The following is a 13,840-nucleotide window of genomic DNA, read 5'->3' as shown; positions in this document are numbered from 1 at the left end:
CTGCTGCTGCCATTGTTGCTGCTACCGCTGCCGCTGTTGCTGCTGCCGTCACCATCATCATTACAAGCAATTTAATTCGTCTTAATGTTGCCATGAAGCGCGCGTCGCAGCTGCTGCCCCATGTTGCTGTTGTAAATAGCTGTTGCTGCTGTTGTTTGGTCCCTGCTTTTGATGTGCTGTAAATGATGACATTATGGCTGCACAATTAATAATTTTGATTGTTAAAAGTGCTTATAATAATTGTAGTTCGCAATCGCAAAATTGCAATTCGCGAGCACAGGTCATCAATTTGTAGGGAAGCCGTGCGGCAATTGAGGTAGCTAAATAACATTTTCGTGGGGTGCTTAATTCGTGGCTTTTAAATAAAAGTCAGGCAAGCGCGTGGCAACAAGCACAAACACAAACACACATATGCAAAGCTGCGCGCATCCAACAAGTTAGCTGTCAGCAACATGTTGCTAGCAACATTTAGGCAAGGCGCCGTCGCAGTTGCTCACAAGCAGCCAATTTGGCGCTCAATTTGATTCTCGCTCTCGCTCCTTTTCGCACTCACGTGCTGTCTGACTCTCTCCCTCCCTCTGTGTGCTACTGCTGGCAATTTATTAAGGTCTATCCTGTGGCACTGTGTGTAATCACATTGTTGCCATTTTCACTTCATTATTTGCCTTTATATGTGGCAATTTTGTTTTATTGCTGGCGGCCTGGCAGCATCCTTCGGCTCATGTTTGCGTAAGCTTTGGCGCGCTCTCTGGCGTCCCCTCACCTAAGCGCTTTCTTCTTTTGCCCCACAAGCACTTGCGATTTAGTTGGTTAAGCAATAAGACCAGGATATGCCACCTAACGCCACCCATTCGGAGGCAATTTTAGCGGCAGTTGGCCCTCAACCTAGCTACCTTGTTTGTGTGTGTGAGTGTGTTTCTGTGCATGTGCGTTTGGACAGCAGACAGTAATTATTATGCCATGTCCAGCGATAATTGGATTCAATGAAATGCCTCCATGGACGGTTTGTCTGTGCGCAGTAGCATAAAAAGTTTCCCTTGCCAATGTCTGCGCCACGCTGCCGTCGCACTCTGCACTGTCATTCCGGCTGTGTGTATGTGTGTGTGTGTGTGTGTGTGTGTGTGTGTGTATAGGTGGGTTTCTGCAAGGATTTGTATGTTTATTAAATGCTTGGATGACAATTAAATATTGTCAACTAATTGCATACAGTTGGATAAATACGGACTTATTCCCAGAATCACACGATACTTATGCAATTCACTAAACAAAGAAAGTGTGCATTATCTAGACTTGTTATCAGAATAACTATCAGCAGTAAATCATGGTACTGACTTGTCGCAGTGAATAAATAAATAGCTTAAGAGTTAAGAAGTGGAGCAGATGCCCTACTAATCACTTAAACAGAAATAAATCAATGTCAAAGATGGATCTTCTGATGGGAACTGCATTCAATAAATTGGTAAGCACTTTATATATAACTTTATATATCTATTTTTGTACTAAACTGATTAATTATGCAGAAAATATATTAGTATCATAGTCATGTCAATATGAGCTGATTTAATGATTAATAAAGCAGCTTAAGCATATTTTAATATACATATGTTGTATAGATAGTTGATCGCTTTCATTATATGGATTTCCCAATCGAACTTCAAGAAATTTCATAAAAATGCTAAAAGTTTGTTGTTTTTTGCGAAATAAAAGCAGTTGACTTGTTTAATATACGTTCTTTCTAAATGTGTGTAGTGTACAGCCAATGGAGTGAGGGTTACATTGAAAGTTACATTGGATCACAAATAAAGCAAAATGTTATTAAAAGATTTGATGGAAGTATTTATGCAAGCTAATTTACGAACAATTGTAATTTTGAGACCAATTTCATGAGCATAATAAAATTGTCATTATCAGTTCATGATAAATAAAAGCACATTAACATAACCCAAATATTATACTAATGAATCATTAAACATTGCCCCAATGGTATTTACCAGCTGCCAGCTAATTAAATTGAAATATTATTGCATTTAATTATCGGGCTGGTATTCGGCGTGGCACATAGGACTGCCGCCAATTGCTAAGCCTCCCATTCGGCTCGACTAGAGTCAACTGTTTGGGTGCATTCTCTGGTCTCGCATAAAATGTCAACTGCATTAGCATCATCATAATGGCAACACTCTAAAGACTGCCCGGGAGCAGGCTGCCGGTCCGACCGGGCCTTTGATCTGCGTTGGCTGCGATGGCGGCAACGTTTCGCTTGTTGAATCCAATATAGACAAACATATTTTTTACGGCGCGAGAGAAACTAAGATGCGGGATCCGAGAGGCGATATGCTAGATGGGAGCGCTGACTGTGTGTGCGTTTAGCTTTTATATTTTCGTTTTTAATTACTTCTGCGCTATTTTTGAGCTGTCTGCGGTACAGGCCTATAGCCGTACCCGTACCCGTACCCGTACCCGTACCCGGACCCGAAAGCAGCACCCAAGTAACGCAGAGGCTGCCTCTTTACTAGGTGTTAATTTATTTTTAATTTTTATTATTTATCTGCGCCATGCGATCTCTTGCAGACTGCGACGACAACAACGGCAACAACGACGTCGACGACATTGCTGCCAGGCCCGTCCCCTTCAAAGAGTCAGGCACACATTTAAGTGGATCGCAGTGCGAAGATACTGGTGCGCCATTCAATTCCATCATCAAAATGTTGACGTTTCTATTGCATGCCAGTGGCAGTTGGTCTCCAACTCTGGTCTCCGGCTCTCCGGGCTCTGCACTCTCGCATGCAATTAATATCATTTTTATGTTCTAATGACATTCGTTGCGCTGCATTTCGTGTGCATTTAGTGGCCCCCAACATCATCGCTCAAAACGGCTTGGCAGGCACGAATCTTTCAAGTTGTAAAAACGCCATTAAATTGGCAGCGAAGTGGATGCCAAGCTGATATTGCCCCTGGCCCCTACCCGGGGCTGATCTGGCATGATCACTCAACAGCCAAACAGCCTGGCGGGCTGCCATTGCCGCGGATGCCTCGGCTTCGTAGCCATAAACTCACCAATGCGTACGGCGCCCTCCATTAATGGGTGCGGGGTGGGGCCCCTGTACTATGTAGGAGCATGCCTCTTGTTTATTGGCATTAATTAATTTGTATGTTTTTATTTCGATTTGAGTCAAATTTTCTTCGTTCGTTCGCTCTTTTGTTGTAAATATCATAAATACTTCGTTGTCGGCCTCATAAACTTGCTGAAAAATAATAAAACCCCAAAAAAATGTAGAGAAAGTTGCGCCACCGCCCGTCAGTCACTGGTGGGTGTAGTACTTGGCTACTGACTGTGGATACAGTTATTGTATCATGACTGGAATCTTAATGGCCAATAAAGCTAATTAAATCTTAATACAAAAGAATCTATGGGCTACGGCAACGAGTTGGACAAGTTGATCAAGTATGGGAAATTGTTGCATAAATCAAATAAATACAAAAATCTTCTACGATGAGTGTAGACACACACATTACCTACCAATTGTGAAATGTGTGAGCGTGTGCGTGTGTGTGTCTGTGTGCTTATGTGCGTGTGTTGCGGGATGTGCTTTACAATTTTCACTTTAGGGTTTGCCTTTCGTTGACAGCCGACCAAAAGGCGAATCGAAATTGTGGGATGCTGCCGGCGGGGCTTTCTGTCTGTCAGCCTGGCAATGGCAACCGCCTGCATCTCTTTAACTTCGACAACGACTTGGCTCTCTTGACTTCTTGGCTGTCTTATGAGTGGCTGCCCCTGCGCCTGGCCGGAGCACTTTGGCCAACCCAACAAATCGTCGTGCGTTCGTCGTGGAAACGCATTTTCAAAATGATGCGGTGTCTGCGTTTAGGTGGAAAATTGAATTTTCATTTTCATTTCGAGTTTTTATTTTATTTTTCCTCTTGCTGCCGTCTGTCGCATTGCGTCTCGTTCGGGGTGTGCTAACTTAAATTTGATGAGCCCAAGGTATTTAAATAAATTGTTCCGTGCGCTCTGTTTGACATGTTGTTATTTTTGTTGTTGATTGGTGAAGTTCCCGTCTTGAGAGTGTGCGAAGCCCCACTCCCATCCTGCTGCCAATGCCCAGCGGCTTCCCTTTCCATGACACCCACTCATCTATGTTGTGCATTTTGGCGCCCCCCTTTGTGCACCTGCAGCGGGTGAGTCGCCCACGCGATCGGTTTGGTTTTCGGTGTGTTATAATTTTAGATCAATGCCCGCACTTCCAATCCATAAATCTAGCTAGGGTGAAAATGTGTGTAAGACAAAAATATTGAAATGCATTAATAATGCCATTTGGTTTTGAATATGCTACGCTTAATTGCCGTAGCAAAAGGTTAAGAAATTAATAAAAATTATTTTTGTATATCCATAAATTTGTTTAATTAAACAACAAGGCTGTTAAAATAATATCCTCTTAGTTATTAACCGATCCCAGGTCAGACTTCGATTCATTTTATCAAATTCAAACTAATTGATCGAATCAAATTATAATATACTGTCTGTAATTAAAGCAAGAAGTCCTGTGCGCTTTACTTGAATTGATGCGAATCGCGTAGTAAGGCATTTCCACACGTGTGAAGATTTAGATCTCCTCCTCTTTCTTAAACCTCCTATTTGCTTTAATTTTACTATCATCTTTCTCGTAATTATAAACAGTCAATCTAACTTATATTACCATAGATTGAGAAATGAATTACTAGGATTTAATTTATGCGTGAGAAGCTATTTATAATCTTACTTTCTAATGTCAGCGTCGGTTGAGTTAAATCTAGATAAATTTTATGGTTAATTATAGGTTATTTCCAGTAGCTAAAAGTTTTGATTGCACATTTAAAGTTTATATTTCAAAGAGATAGTCAAGCCTTTAGTTAGGAACATTTTTAAATGGTTTGGGAAAAGCGGAAGATATCTTAACTACTTAAATGAAATCAATGCAGTCACAACGAATGCGGGCTGGTGGGTCTCCACAATCAAGCGCAGACATTGCTAATTGCACGGCACTTTCATTAAGTTATCTATGCCCATACCTGGACAGTAAATAGAATCATCAGAGTTCGATAAACGTTATCAGCCCATCACTTTTATAGACTCTGATTAATGAAGTTGAACGTCGAACGTCGAACGTCGAGCGCCGAATGTCGATTGCCGATTGCCGGCGGCAGCAGCTCATTTAATTGCTCTGATGGCGACTTGGTTGTAAATAAGGCAAAGAGCAGAGCAAACTGAAGCAAAGAGCAGGCGGAGCAGGCAGAGCAGACAGCTTAAAGGCCCACTCCAACATTTACAGGCAGCGGCAACAGTTGCCCCTGGCTGCAGCTGCTGCTGCTGCTACTGATGCTGTTGGTGCTGCCGTTGTGCCTCATTGTCTCCGCGTGTCTCGCGCTCTGCGTCGCCTGTGTCGACTCTTAAACGGCCGACTGCAACATTCTTTGCTGACAACGCAGTAATTAAAATTCAATTGCAATTAAAAGTGCGCACGCAAAACGGGCAACGACAAACAAAATGAAGTGCAATGCCAATGGCGAGGGGGCAACCAGGGCGCATTGCATACAAATTTGTCGCATGGCCAACATTTTGCCTTTTGTTGGATGTCTGCTGATTGTTGCCTGCTGCCTCCTGCCTGCTGCCTCCTGCCTCCTGCCTGCTTCCTGCTCTTTGGGCCTACCATGTGCGTTCCTTCAGTCGCTGTTTTTCCACTTGTTCGCACATTTTCGCGTAGGCGTTTGACGTGCCGCTGATTAGCTTGCAGTTCTCAGCTCAGATGCCGCAGTTGCCGGCGATTGATTCTTGCCAAATGTACGATATATGAGATTCTTTCGGACCTCTAAATATTTGTTAACGCGAAACTGCTTAGCTAACAGCAATCGCAATTGACCAGGCCAAGCGCCGAGCGTCGAGCTCGCAGCGCCTGGGAAATGTTTTCTAATTGCCATCATCCAAACTTCGTGGAAGCCCGTTGAAATATTTGATTATTATTCGATAGGTGCATTATATTACCTCGAATGATACCATCCGATCCGGCAACAAAGGCAGCATATTCGCAATTAATTTAGCCAACATCAAGCAACTAGCGATTCGACCCTTTTGCGGCCTTCGCTCCCATTGCTGCAGTTCGCGTGAATTTTGTACTTTTGCTGTCAGCAGAAATTTGGAATTATTAATAAGTGCAAAATTAATAGGAATTAAAAACAATTACATATTGTACAATGGCTTGTTGTTGCTGCTGCTGCTGTTGCTGTTGCTTTTGACTCGGCACTTTTATGCGCATTTAAAGGTTTATGTTTATGAAGCTAATGACCGTTTAGACAGGTGCCAAAAGAGCTCGAATCGAATGCATATGCATATGGATCAATGATTGGCAAACTAGCATTATTTTAAATTGTATTTATTTAGCAATTAATTGTTATTATCGTGTGTATGGCAAATGCATTTCATATGCTTTTTTGTTCATATTTCATAATATCCACATGCAAATCCAGTTCACGGCAAACTTGTTGCGAATTTCAACATGAAACATGCCAATCAGTTTGTTTCTTTTTATGATTATTGTTTTTGGTTCATTAAATAATTGTAGGCACTGTTTGGCATATGATCTACGCGCACACACAGACACACGCACATGTGGGTTGCTGTAGGGTGGATGAACATAATTAATTACGGGCTTCTGTTTAAATGCAATTTAATACCCTATGTCCATTAAATAGAAAGTAAAGAGTTTATTAAAGTTGGGATGCATGTTCATATTTATGCATGTATAAGTGCATGGTAAATTAAATATTTTAGGAATAGGTTAAATTACAATTTTGCATATAGTTAAAGCAAACATGTTGTGCATATTCCCCTAAAATATTGGAATATTTGAATATTAAGCATGACATATCATTTACATAAATAAAGATGAATTTAAAAATACATTAAAACATCTACTGACAGATTTTGATGCTCTTCCGATATTTGTACAGGGTAATCAATCAGTTTACTCTACAGTATTCTAAATAATTTGCTTTATTGTCTGGCGTTCATACACTCACCGAAATTTGTATTGGTAAACGTAAAAAAGTGGAGTTAAGGGCTTACATTTAAAGTGTTGAGCAATGAAGATTCATTGTTAAATTTATAATCTTTACGTTATAGTAAGTTAAAATAGTTAGATGATATAGTAAATTTATTAAGTTTTATACATCTTAAAACCATACATTTTTTTCAATTTACTGCGGATTTTGCGCAGTGTGCTCACGCATACGAATGTGGTAAAAGCCCCGCATAATTGTCACGGCACATTTGCAAAATAATTCTTAAATAATTTCATCAATTATGGTCCTCAGCTGTAGAGCGCCGTTCGCTGGCTGCTTTGTTGCCATTTCAATTATGTTGATATTAATTTTCATATTTAATTTAACGCGAAAATAAAATGGCATGCCAGTAAAAGAGCAGAGAGCAGCAGAGAGGACACTCGCGCACATGTAAATGGACATTTGTGGATGGGCGAAGCGTGAAGAGATACATATACAGGAATACAACAACATTTGTGAAATCCATTTTGCAGTAAAAACCGCATGCATTATTTAAATTTTAAGTGAAATCAATTACAAGCTCGTTGGAATTGTAGTGCTAGGTACTGAGGGGCGAGTCCAAGGCTTTTTGATGTTAAATGCCAACCGCCGATGAATGGCAACAAAGGGGAACGTCGAGTCGGTGTGGCAATTGGTAAATGGCAACGCCAGCAGCAGCAGCAGCAGAAGCTGAGTGCGAGGGCGACGGAAGTGCGCATAAATGCAGTTGCAGTCGAATAAATAAATAAAAATATATTTTGCCATTAAATTTCAATTAATAACAACGCAAACACACACACGTACAGGGCATCAGCGAAAGTTGTTGTTGTTGCTCTTGTTGCTGTTGCTGCTGTTGCTGTTGCTGCTACATTCACAGCTGCGACTGCTGCTGCAATATTAATACATTTTGGCAGTCGTGCGTGCGCTGATTGCCGCAAGCCCATGAAATTAAGTCACAAATTAATTAATTAGTGCAATCAATACGTGCGACAGTTGCATTTGCAATTACAATTATGGTTTCGCATTGCTTGCCAGCCAGTTAAATCCAACAATTTCTTACGCTCTACATTTAGTTCACATCTGTATGTATCTATAAAGCTGATCAAACGACTAAGGTCGCTCGCCAGATTTGCGCTACAGACACACACACATTGCTGACGCTACCTAAACAGGAGCTTGGTGCGCCGTGTCGAACATAATTTTTTAATGGACTTTTAATGTTTGTCGCTTGCATTTCACTTGGTGTTATGTGTATTTATGTATGTGTGTGTGTGTGTCTCTGTGTTTGTGTGTTGCGTGAGCTTTTTGGGGTCAACTTGATTGCCTGGGTAAAATTAGCGGCCTCTTGTACTGAACATATGTAAACAACATAGGTGGGTTTTTCCGGCAAAGCCTTATGAAGCACTTGACTATCGAGTAAAAAGTGTACACTTTCAAAAGATTATGATTACTTGCTAAATTTTTATCGAAAATAATTGTTTTATTAATTTAAGTCTTATGCATGTACCTAGAATTATTAGTATCGCTCATAGATTTGCTTTATCTTGAGCTAATTGCAAATCGTAAAGTTTATTAAGTAAATAAGGCTTAAAGTCTGTTATTGTTTTAACTTTTAACATATAGTTTAAATTTTTAATATTTCTTGCACTGTCCAGCATATGTTTACTGCTTGCTTTTCATTACGAAACTGCTTGCTGGAGCCTTCTGCTCTCAGGCAACAGATGGAGCCACCATACATTTACTGTTAGAGCTTATGGCCTATTGGCAGTTTGATTATTTAGCAGTTTTATCTACTGCATGATAGGTGGCGCCACTAACTGTGTTCTAACTTTTAAATCCTATATTAATCAGACCAGATTTTAAAACGTTGACAATGTTGTTTCCGAAACTTTTTGGCATTATACCAATCAAGAGATTGTAAAAGAGGCTGTAGCATATGCTGTACATTATAGCAGCATATTTGCCTGAACTGACTGTAACTTTTGCTTCGCCATTCTGTCCCCCGTTAACTAAACTATACATTAGGTTAATTTTAAATTCAAAATTAAAATAACATAAATTGTTTAACATTATTTTGCACATTTGAAAGTAATTTTATTGTGTTTCTTTTTCAGTTGTATCTATTTGATTATGTATAAGTAATACATAGGTATATGCTCCGCTTTCTACACACCATTCCATGACATTGGTTGGTCAGGTTTTATTTGTCATTGCTGCCTGTAGTAGTTGATAACTCGTCCTCGCCATACATTATCGTAGTACATATAGATAGATATACATAGATATATATAAATATAACTATGTGCCAAAATGGGCATTTACAATATATTGATCAAGGATCATAAGGTTCATCAATAATATTTATACGAAGTCCTAAAACTAGCAATAACTCCGATACTACACCATATACATATATATTTATCATTTGCCTGGGCAATACATTTAGATGTGCTGTATATTAATAATTTTATCCAATCAAATGGTTTGTTTTTTTTTCTTTCCGTAACCGAATCAATGCAATTTTTCGACAACTTGGTAAACGATTTTGTTGAGTGTATGGGGTTAGTAATTTAACTTAAAATTATAGAATTTGACTAGCTGAATTTGCTTTACACATTAAAAGGTCGTTTTTTCTGATTTCTAGAAGTATTTATCCATGTTTAACGTTTTACACATTGCGAAGACTACAAACTAATTAACATTAAAGATATTGGTGTGCCATAAACATAATTAGAAGCTTTTGTAAGAAATCGTAAAAGTACATTTGTGATATTTATGTGTTGAGTATTTTGGATGTTAGATTTCGTTTTGTAAAGTATAAGTAAAAATAAAAGTATGCATAAATTAAGCCCATGTATAAATATAATACAGTAAATTATAGTTAAACAAAAAACGTATTGAAGCTTCGTAAAATAGGTTTGGAATTATCATAACTAGTTAAGTATTTACAAAAATATATATTGTAGTAAAATATATACCTATATCCCTTTACTTCTCTGGTTTTGAGTAGTGTACTGTAAGCTCAACGTGGTCCACTCCAGGTTGTTGGATTTTTGTGTACTCGTTAGGGTTATCGAAATGCTAGCGGGCTGTGTGTGGGTCTTATGTATTTCGATCTGCCAAGTTGTATTGTCAGTTTAGACCTTACTCTCGGGCCCATCCGCTACATGCTTGAAGGCCAGTCGTATGCGGGACAAGTAGTGCGAACAGATGTGCCCATAGTTTTTGTTGTACCACTCTGGAGTCTTGCCCCTGAAAGTAGGCAACGATTGTGGTATATTTAACCTATAACAGATTGGCATTGAGGATTTGCTTACTTGACATCCACGCGCGCCAAATGCATGACTCGAGAGCGTCCACTTCCGCAGGGTTCGATGAGGTACCGTGATGCCAGGACAACACCACGCACAGCACAGAACAACGGCTTGGCCTTGGCGTGGTCAATTGAGGTCTCCACAATGACACAGGCGCCGCGCGGCAAATCCGTTTGCCAGGAGCTAAGAAAATTTCCAAATTAAGCATATGAGCTAGCTTAGTTTAAATATTCCGCCAGTCTTACCGCAGCACGCAAAAGTCCGTGGTCAACTGACCATCGAGAGCATACTGATAGATTTCGGTACGATCGTCCAGTTTCTTGACGGTTTGGCATTGTAGCAGATTTGGGTCCCAGGAGGCGCGTTGATTGATTATGTACTCCAGCACATCCCGCGGCGGTCCCTCGATCTCCGTAGAGCAGCGCCACAGACGCAGGGGATGACCATCGCCCACCTTTTTGTACGCAATGTCCACATTGCTGTCGTTCAGTGAATTGATAGCGATCCAGCTTCGCGTTCTGGTTGGGTGGGGAAATTGTGGGATTAATTAGTTCAGATTGAAAACGGCTCAGAGATACTTACTTCTCGCGCCCCTCTTTAATGGTGGCGCTTGTGCATTCGTATAGGTAGCCGCGCCAGTTGTGGAATTGCATGCCCTCGCCGAGTGCCTCCAACGGCACGGGCTTCGACTCCTCCATGTAGCCAAAGTTGCATTTACCGAGCTTCTCCTTGGCAGCAGTATAGATTGGCTTGTAGTGTTCGATCATGAAGGACAAACATTCGTGTGAGGCCTTCGCCTCGGCTAGCTCCTTCATGTCGGGCATACCAGAACCCTTGCCCTTGCGTCGCGGCGAGGCCGATACCGATGCGGAGCCCGTGGAAATGGACGAGTGGAATATAGACTGTGCCAGGCAGACGCCCAGATTGTTGCTGGTCATTTGGTTCTGCTGTGAGTTGGCAGCAACAATGGTCAGGAACTCGAGCAGTACATAGAGTATTTCACGATTCTCATCCGGCAGCAGCAGAACGGCGCATTGAACCGCATCCAGACGCACATCAGCGGGTAAATCTAAGGATGAATAAAGTCAGGATCTGCTGAAGGAATAGATTTGGCCCTCAACTTACGCTGAAAGATAGCCACAAACGTCTCGGACATTTTAGTGGTTAGAAGCGATTCGGGCAGCTCGCGGAAGTATTGCTTCAGCATGTCGGCCACATCGTACGCCTGCTGTAGGTCAAACACGTCCATGCACTCCGCTGTGGAATCGGTAAGCTCGATCTGCTCACGCAGCTTCATAATCCTAGATTTGCCGCCACTTTTGCGGAAGAGTCCCACCTGGTCAAGGGCATTGAGCTGCAGCCAGCGCAGAGCAGCGCGCACAGCCAGAGGCAGGGCTTGACCGCTCCGCTGTAGTATTAAAAGCAGGGGTACTCCAAATACCTTCTTGTCCTTGTAGTCTGGCATCTTGATCTTCTTAATGAACTTGGGTAGCTCCCAGTTCCAGCCGGAGCGATGAGACGGGCAGTAGCGTTCCATGTAGCCCGTCAAAGTTACCAGCGCCAATTTGCGAATGATTTGCAACTGACCCGCGGACATGGCAGCAAAAGGAATGCCTGCATCCTCTTGCTGGGCATGTGGCTCGATCTTTTGGGAGAAGCATTTACGAAAGATCATGTTGGGACGCTCCTCCATCTGGAAACTATGCCAGCGTACCACGGGCTGTCGCTTGGAGCTGACAGTGTGCTCCTCCTCGTTCTTTTGCTCCTTGCGGGAGGTGCTGCGCGAGCGGAATGAGGAGGAGCGGAGGCCATCGCGTTTCTTGGCATCTTTTCCCAAATTAAGCGAGCCACCGCGCGTTAGTTTTTTGATCTTCACTTCAGTGGTATTGGAATTGGCATCCTTAATGAGCAGCTTCCGTCCCTGATGGCACTCAGAGTCCGAATGCGCACCAATGTCATCCACCTTGCCGGAGCGCTGCAGAAATCGACGCGCTTTAGAGGGCTTGCGGAGGGAAAGCGACAGCTTTCCGCCCGTCGACGACTCTTGACTATCGCTGTAGTAGGAGGATGAGTCGTCTGACTTGCCCTCCTTTAGCTGAGTCATGGGGCTGGAGAAGAAGTGCAGCGGACTGGTACGCATTGACCGCGGTGTAGTGGGCGTCCGCTTGGGGCTGGAACGATTGGGACTCAGGAAAGTGTCGCTGTGGCTGGGTACCTTCAGCTCGTTGCCAAAGAACGGTGCCTTGGGGAATGTGTGTATTGGACTTAACGCGGACGGGGAGGGCGGCGTGGAGTAGACGGCGTCCGGCTTGCGCAAACTGCTTCGCTGACCCAGCTGTGACAGATCCAATACTTGCGGACCACTTATTACTACATTCTCGCGATTTTGGCGCTTGCGTCGCCGCGACTTGATGGACTCAACTCGCCGCAGAAAGGCCTTAGCGCCGTCCTTGAAGCGCTCACTGCCCGTGCGACGCAGTCGCGTTGCGGCTCCATCCGAGCTCTCATGGAGGGAACTATCATTGGCGTCGCCCTTGCTGCAGCCGGGTATCATGAGTGTAATGCCGCCTATGTCGTAGCTGTCATCCTCGAAGCGATCGGGACTGGATTCTTTGGAGGAGCTTTCGGTTTTCTCCAGGTTCAGATGACCCGGTGGCGGCAGCTCGAGACCCATTTCACCTATACGCGACCAGCGTCGAATGTGTGGTTGGAATGTCCAGTTCTCGCTAAGCGCAAAGTTCTCATCATCTGATTCTTCCTTTTGCTGCGGGTATGTAGAGGTTAAGCAAATCCAGGCCAGGATGCGGCACATGCAACTCACCTGTGGCGTTTGCGGCTTGTGTGACTGATCCAGTCGCATATTGGCGCAGCGATTTAGAACACAGAGTCGCCTGTAAAGCGACTGCAGCTGATCGTTCTCGAGATTTGTGTGATCTTTGGCTACATTGTTCAGTTCGATCGGAAACTGATGATCTGTAAATGGCAAAAAAAAGAATAGTTTTGGATGGTTATTAGCCAGAGTTTTGATGCTGCTGCTGTTTGCTGTACACTGCGTCCGCACGCTTCGAAGCCGCGTGAAATTCTAATTGAGAAACCAGAAAAATCGAATCGCCCATTGCGCCTACAGCCACAACGGCTAGGCGCCTATTAAACGCAATACACATATGCAAATGCATGAGTATGAGTGCGGGTATCGAGTAGAAGACATTGGCGCTGTGTCGCGCTACAAAATTTTCACAGCGCTTTTCCACATATTTGCGTGGCCAATTTGCACGTAGGAAATCAAGTTCCCAGACGACAACGACAACGACGACGACGAGCGAGCGACCGACCACATAAAACAGATACGCCAGACGTTTACACATGTCGCGCCGCACTGTTACAGATACAGATGCAGATACATTTACAGCTACAGGCAGGCAGCCAGGCAGCGGCTGGCTGGCTGGCAGGCTGGC

General features: G+C 42.9%; 1 protein-coding gene across 4 annotated transcripts in view; it reads right to left on the bottom strand.

Annotated features, from left to right (window-relative positions):
- Positions 1-9,161: 9,161 nt before the first annotated feature.
- Positions 9,162-13,840, bottom strand: part of LOC115771699 (rho GTPase-activating protein 7) — a 93,189-nt gene continuing 88,510 nt past the window's right edge. For all 4 annotated transcript variants that reach the window (XM_030717517.1, XM_030717516.1, XM_030717519.1 and 1 more), the window contains 6 exons: positions 13,207-13,358; positions 11,511-13,149; positions 10,968-11,454; positions 10,631-10,903; positions 10,389-10,568; positions 9,162-10,323 (listed from right to left, as the gene is read on the bottom strand). In XM_030717517.1, coding sequence (XP_030573377.1) covers positions 10,209-10,323; positions 10,389-10,568; positions 10,631-10,903; positions 10,968-11,454; positions 11,511-13,149; positions 13,207-13,358 — 2,846 coding nt within the window. In that variant the 3' untranslated portion in view covers positions 9,162-10,208. The remainder of the gene's footprint in view (positions 10,324-10,388; positions 10,569-10,630; positions 10,904-10,967; positions 11,455-11,510; positions 13,150-13,206; positions 13,359-13,840) is intronic.

The sequence above is a fragment of the Drosophila novamexicana genome, unplaced genomic scaffold (genome assembly GCF_003285875.2).
Source record: "Drosophila novamexicana strain 15010-1031.04,08,12 unplaced genomic scaffold, DnovRS2.1 tig00000108-arrow-pilon, whole genome shotgun sequence".
In the NCBI taxonomy this organism is placed as follows: domain Eukaryota; kingdom Metazoa; phylum Arthropoda; class Insecta; order Diptera; family Drosophilidae; genus Drosophila; species Drosophila novamexicana.
The sequence above is the reverse complement of the archived record's forward strand: the minus strand, read 5'-3'. Positions and strand labels throughout refer to the sequence as shown.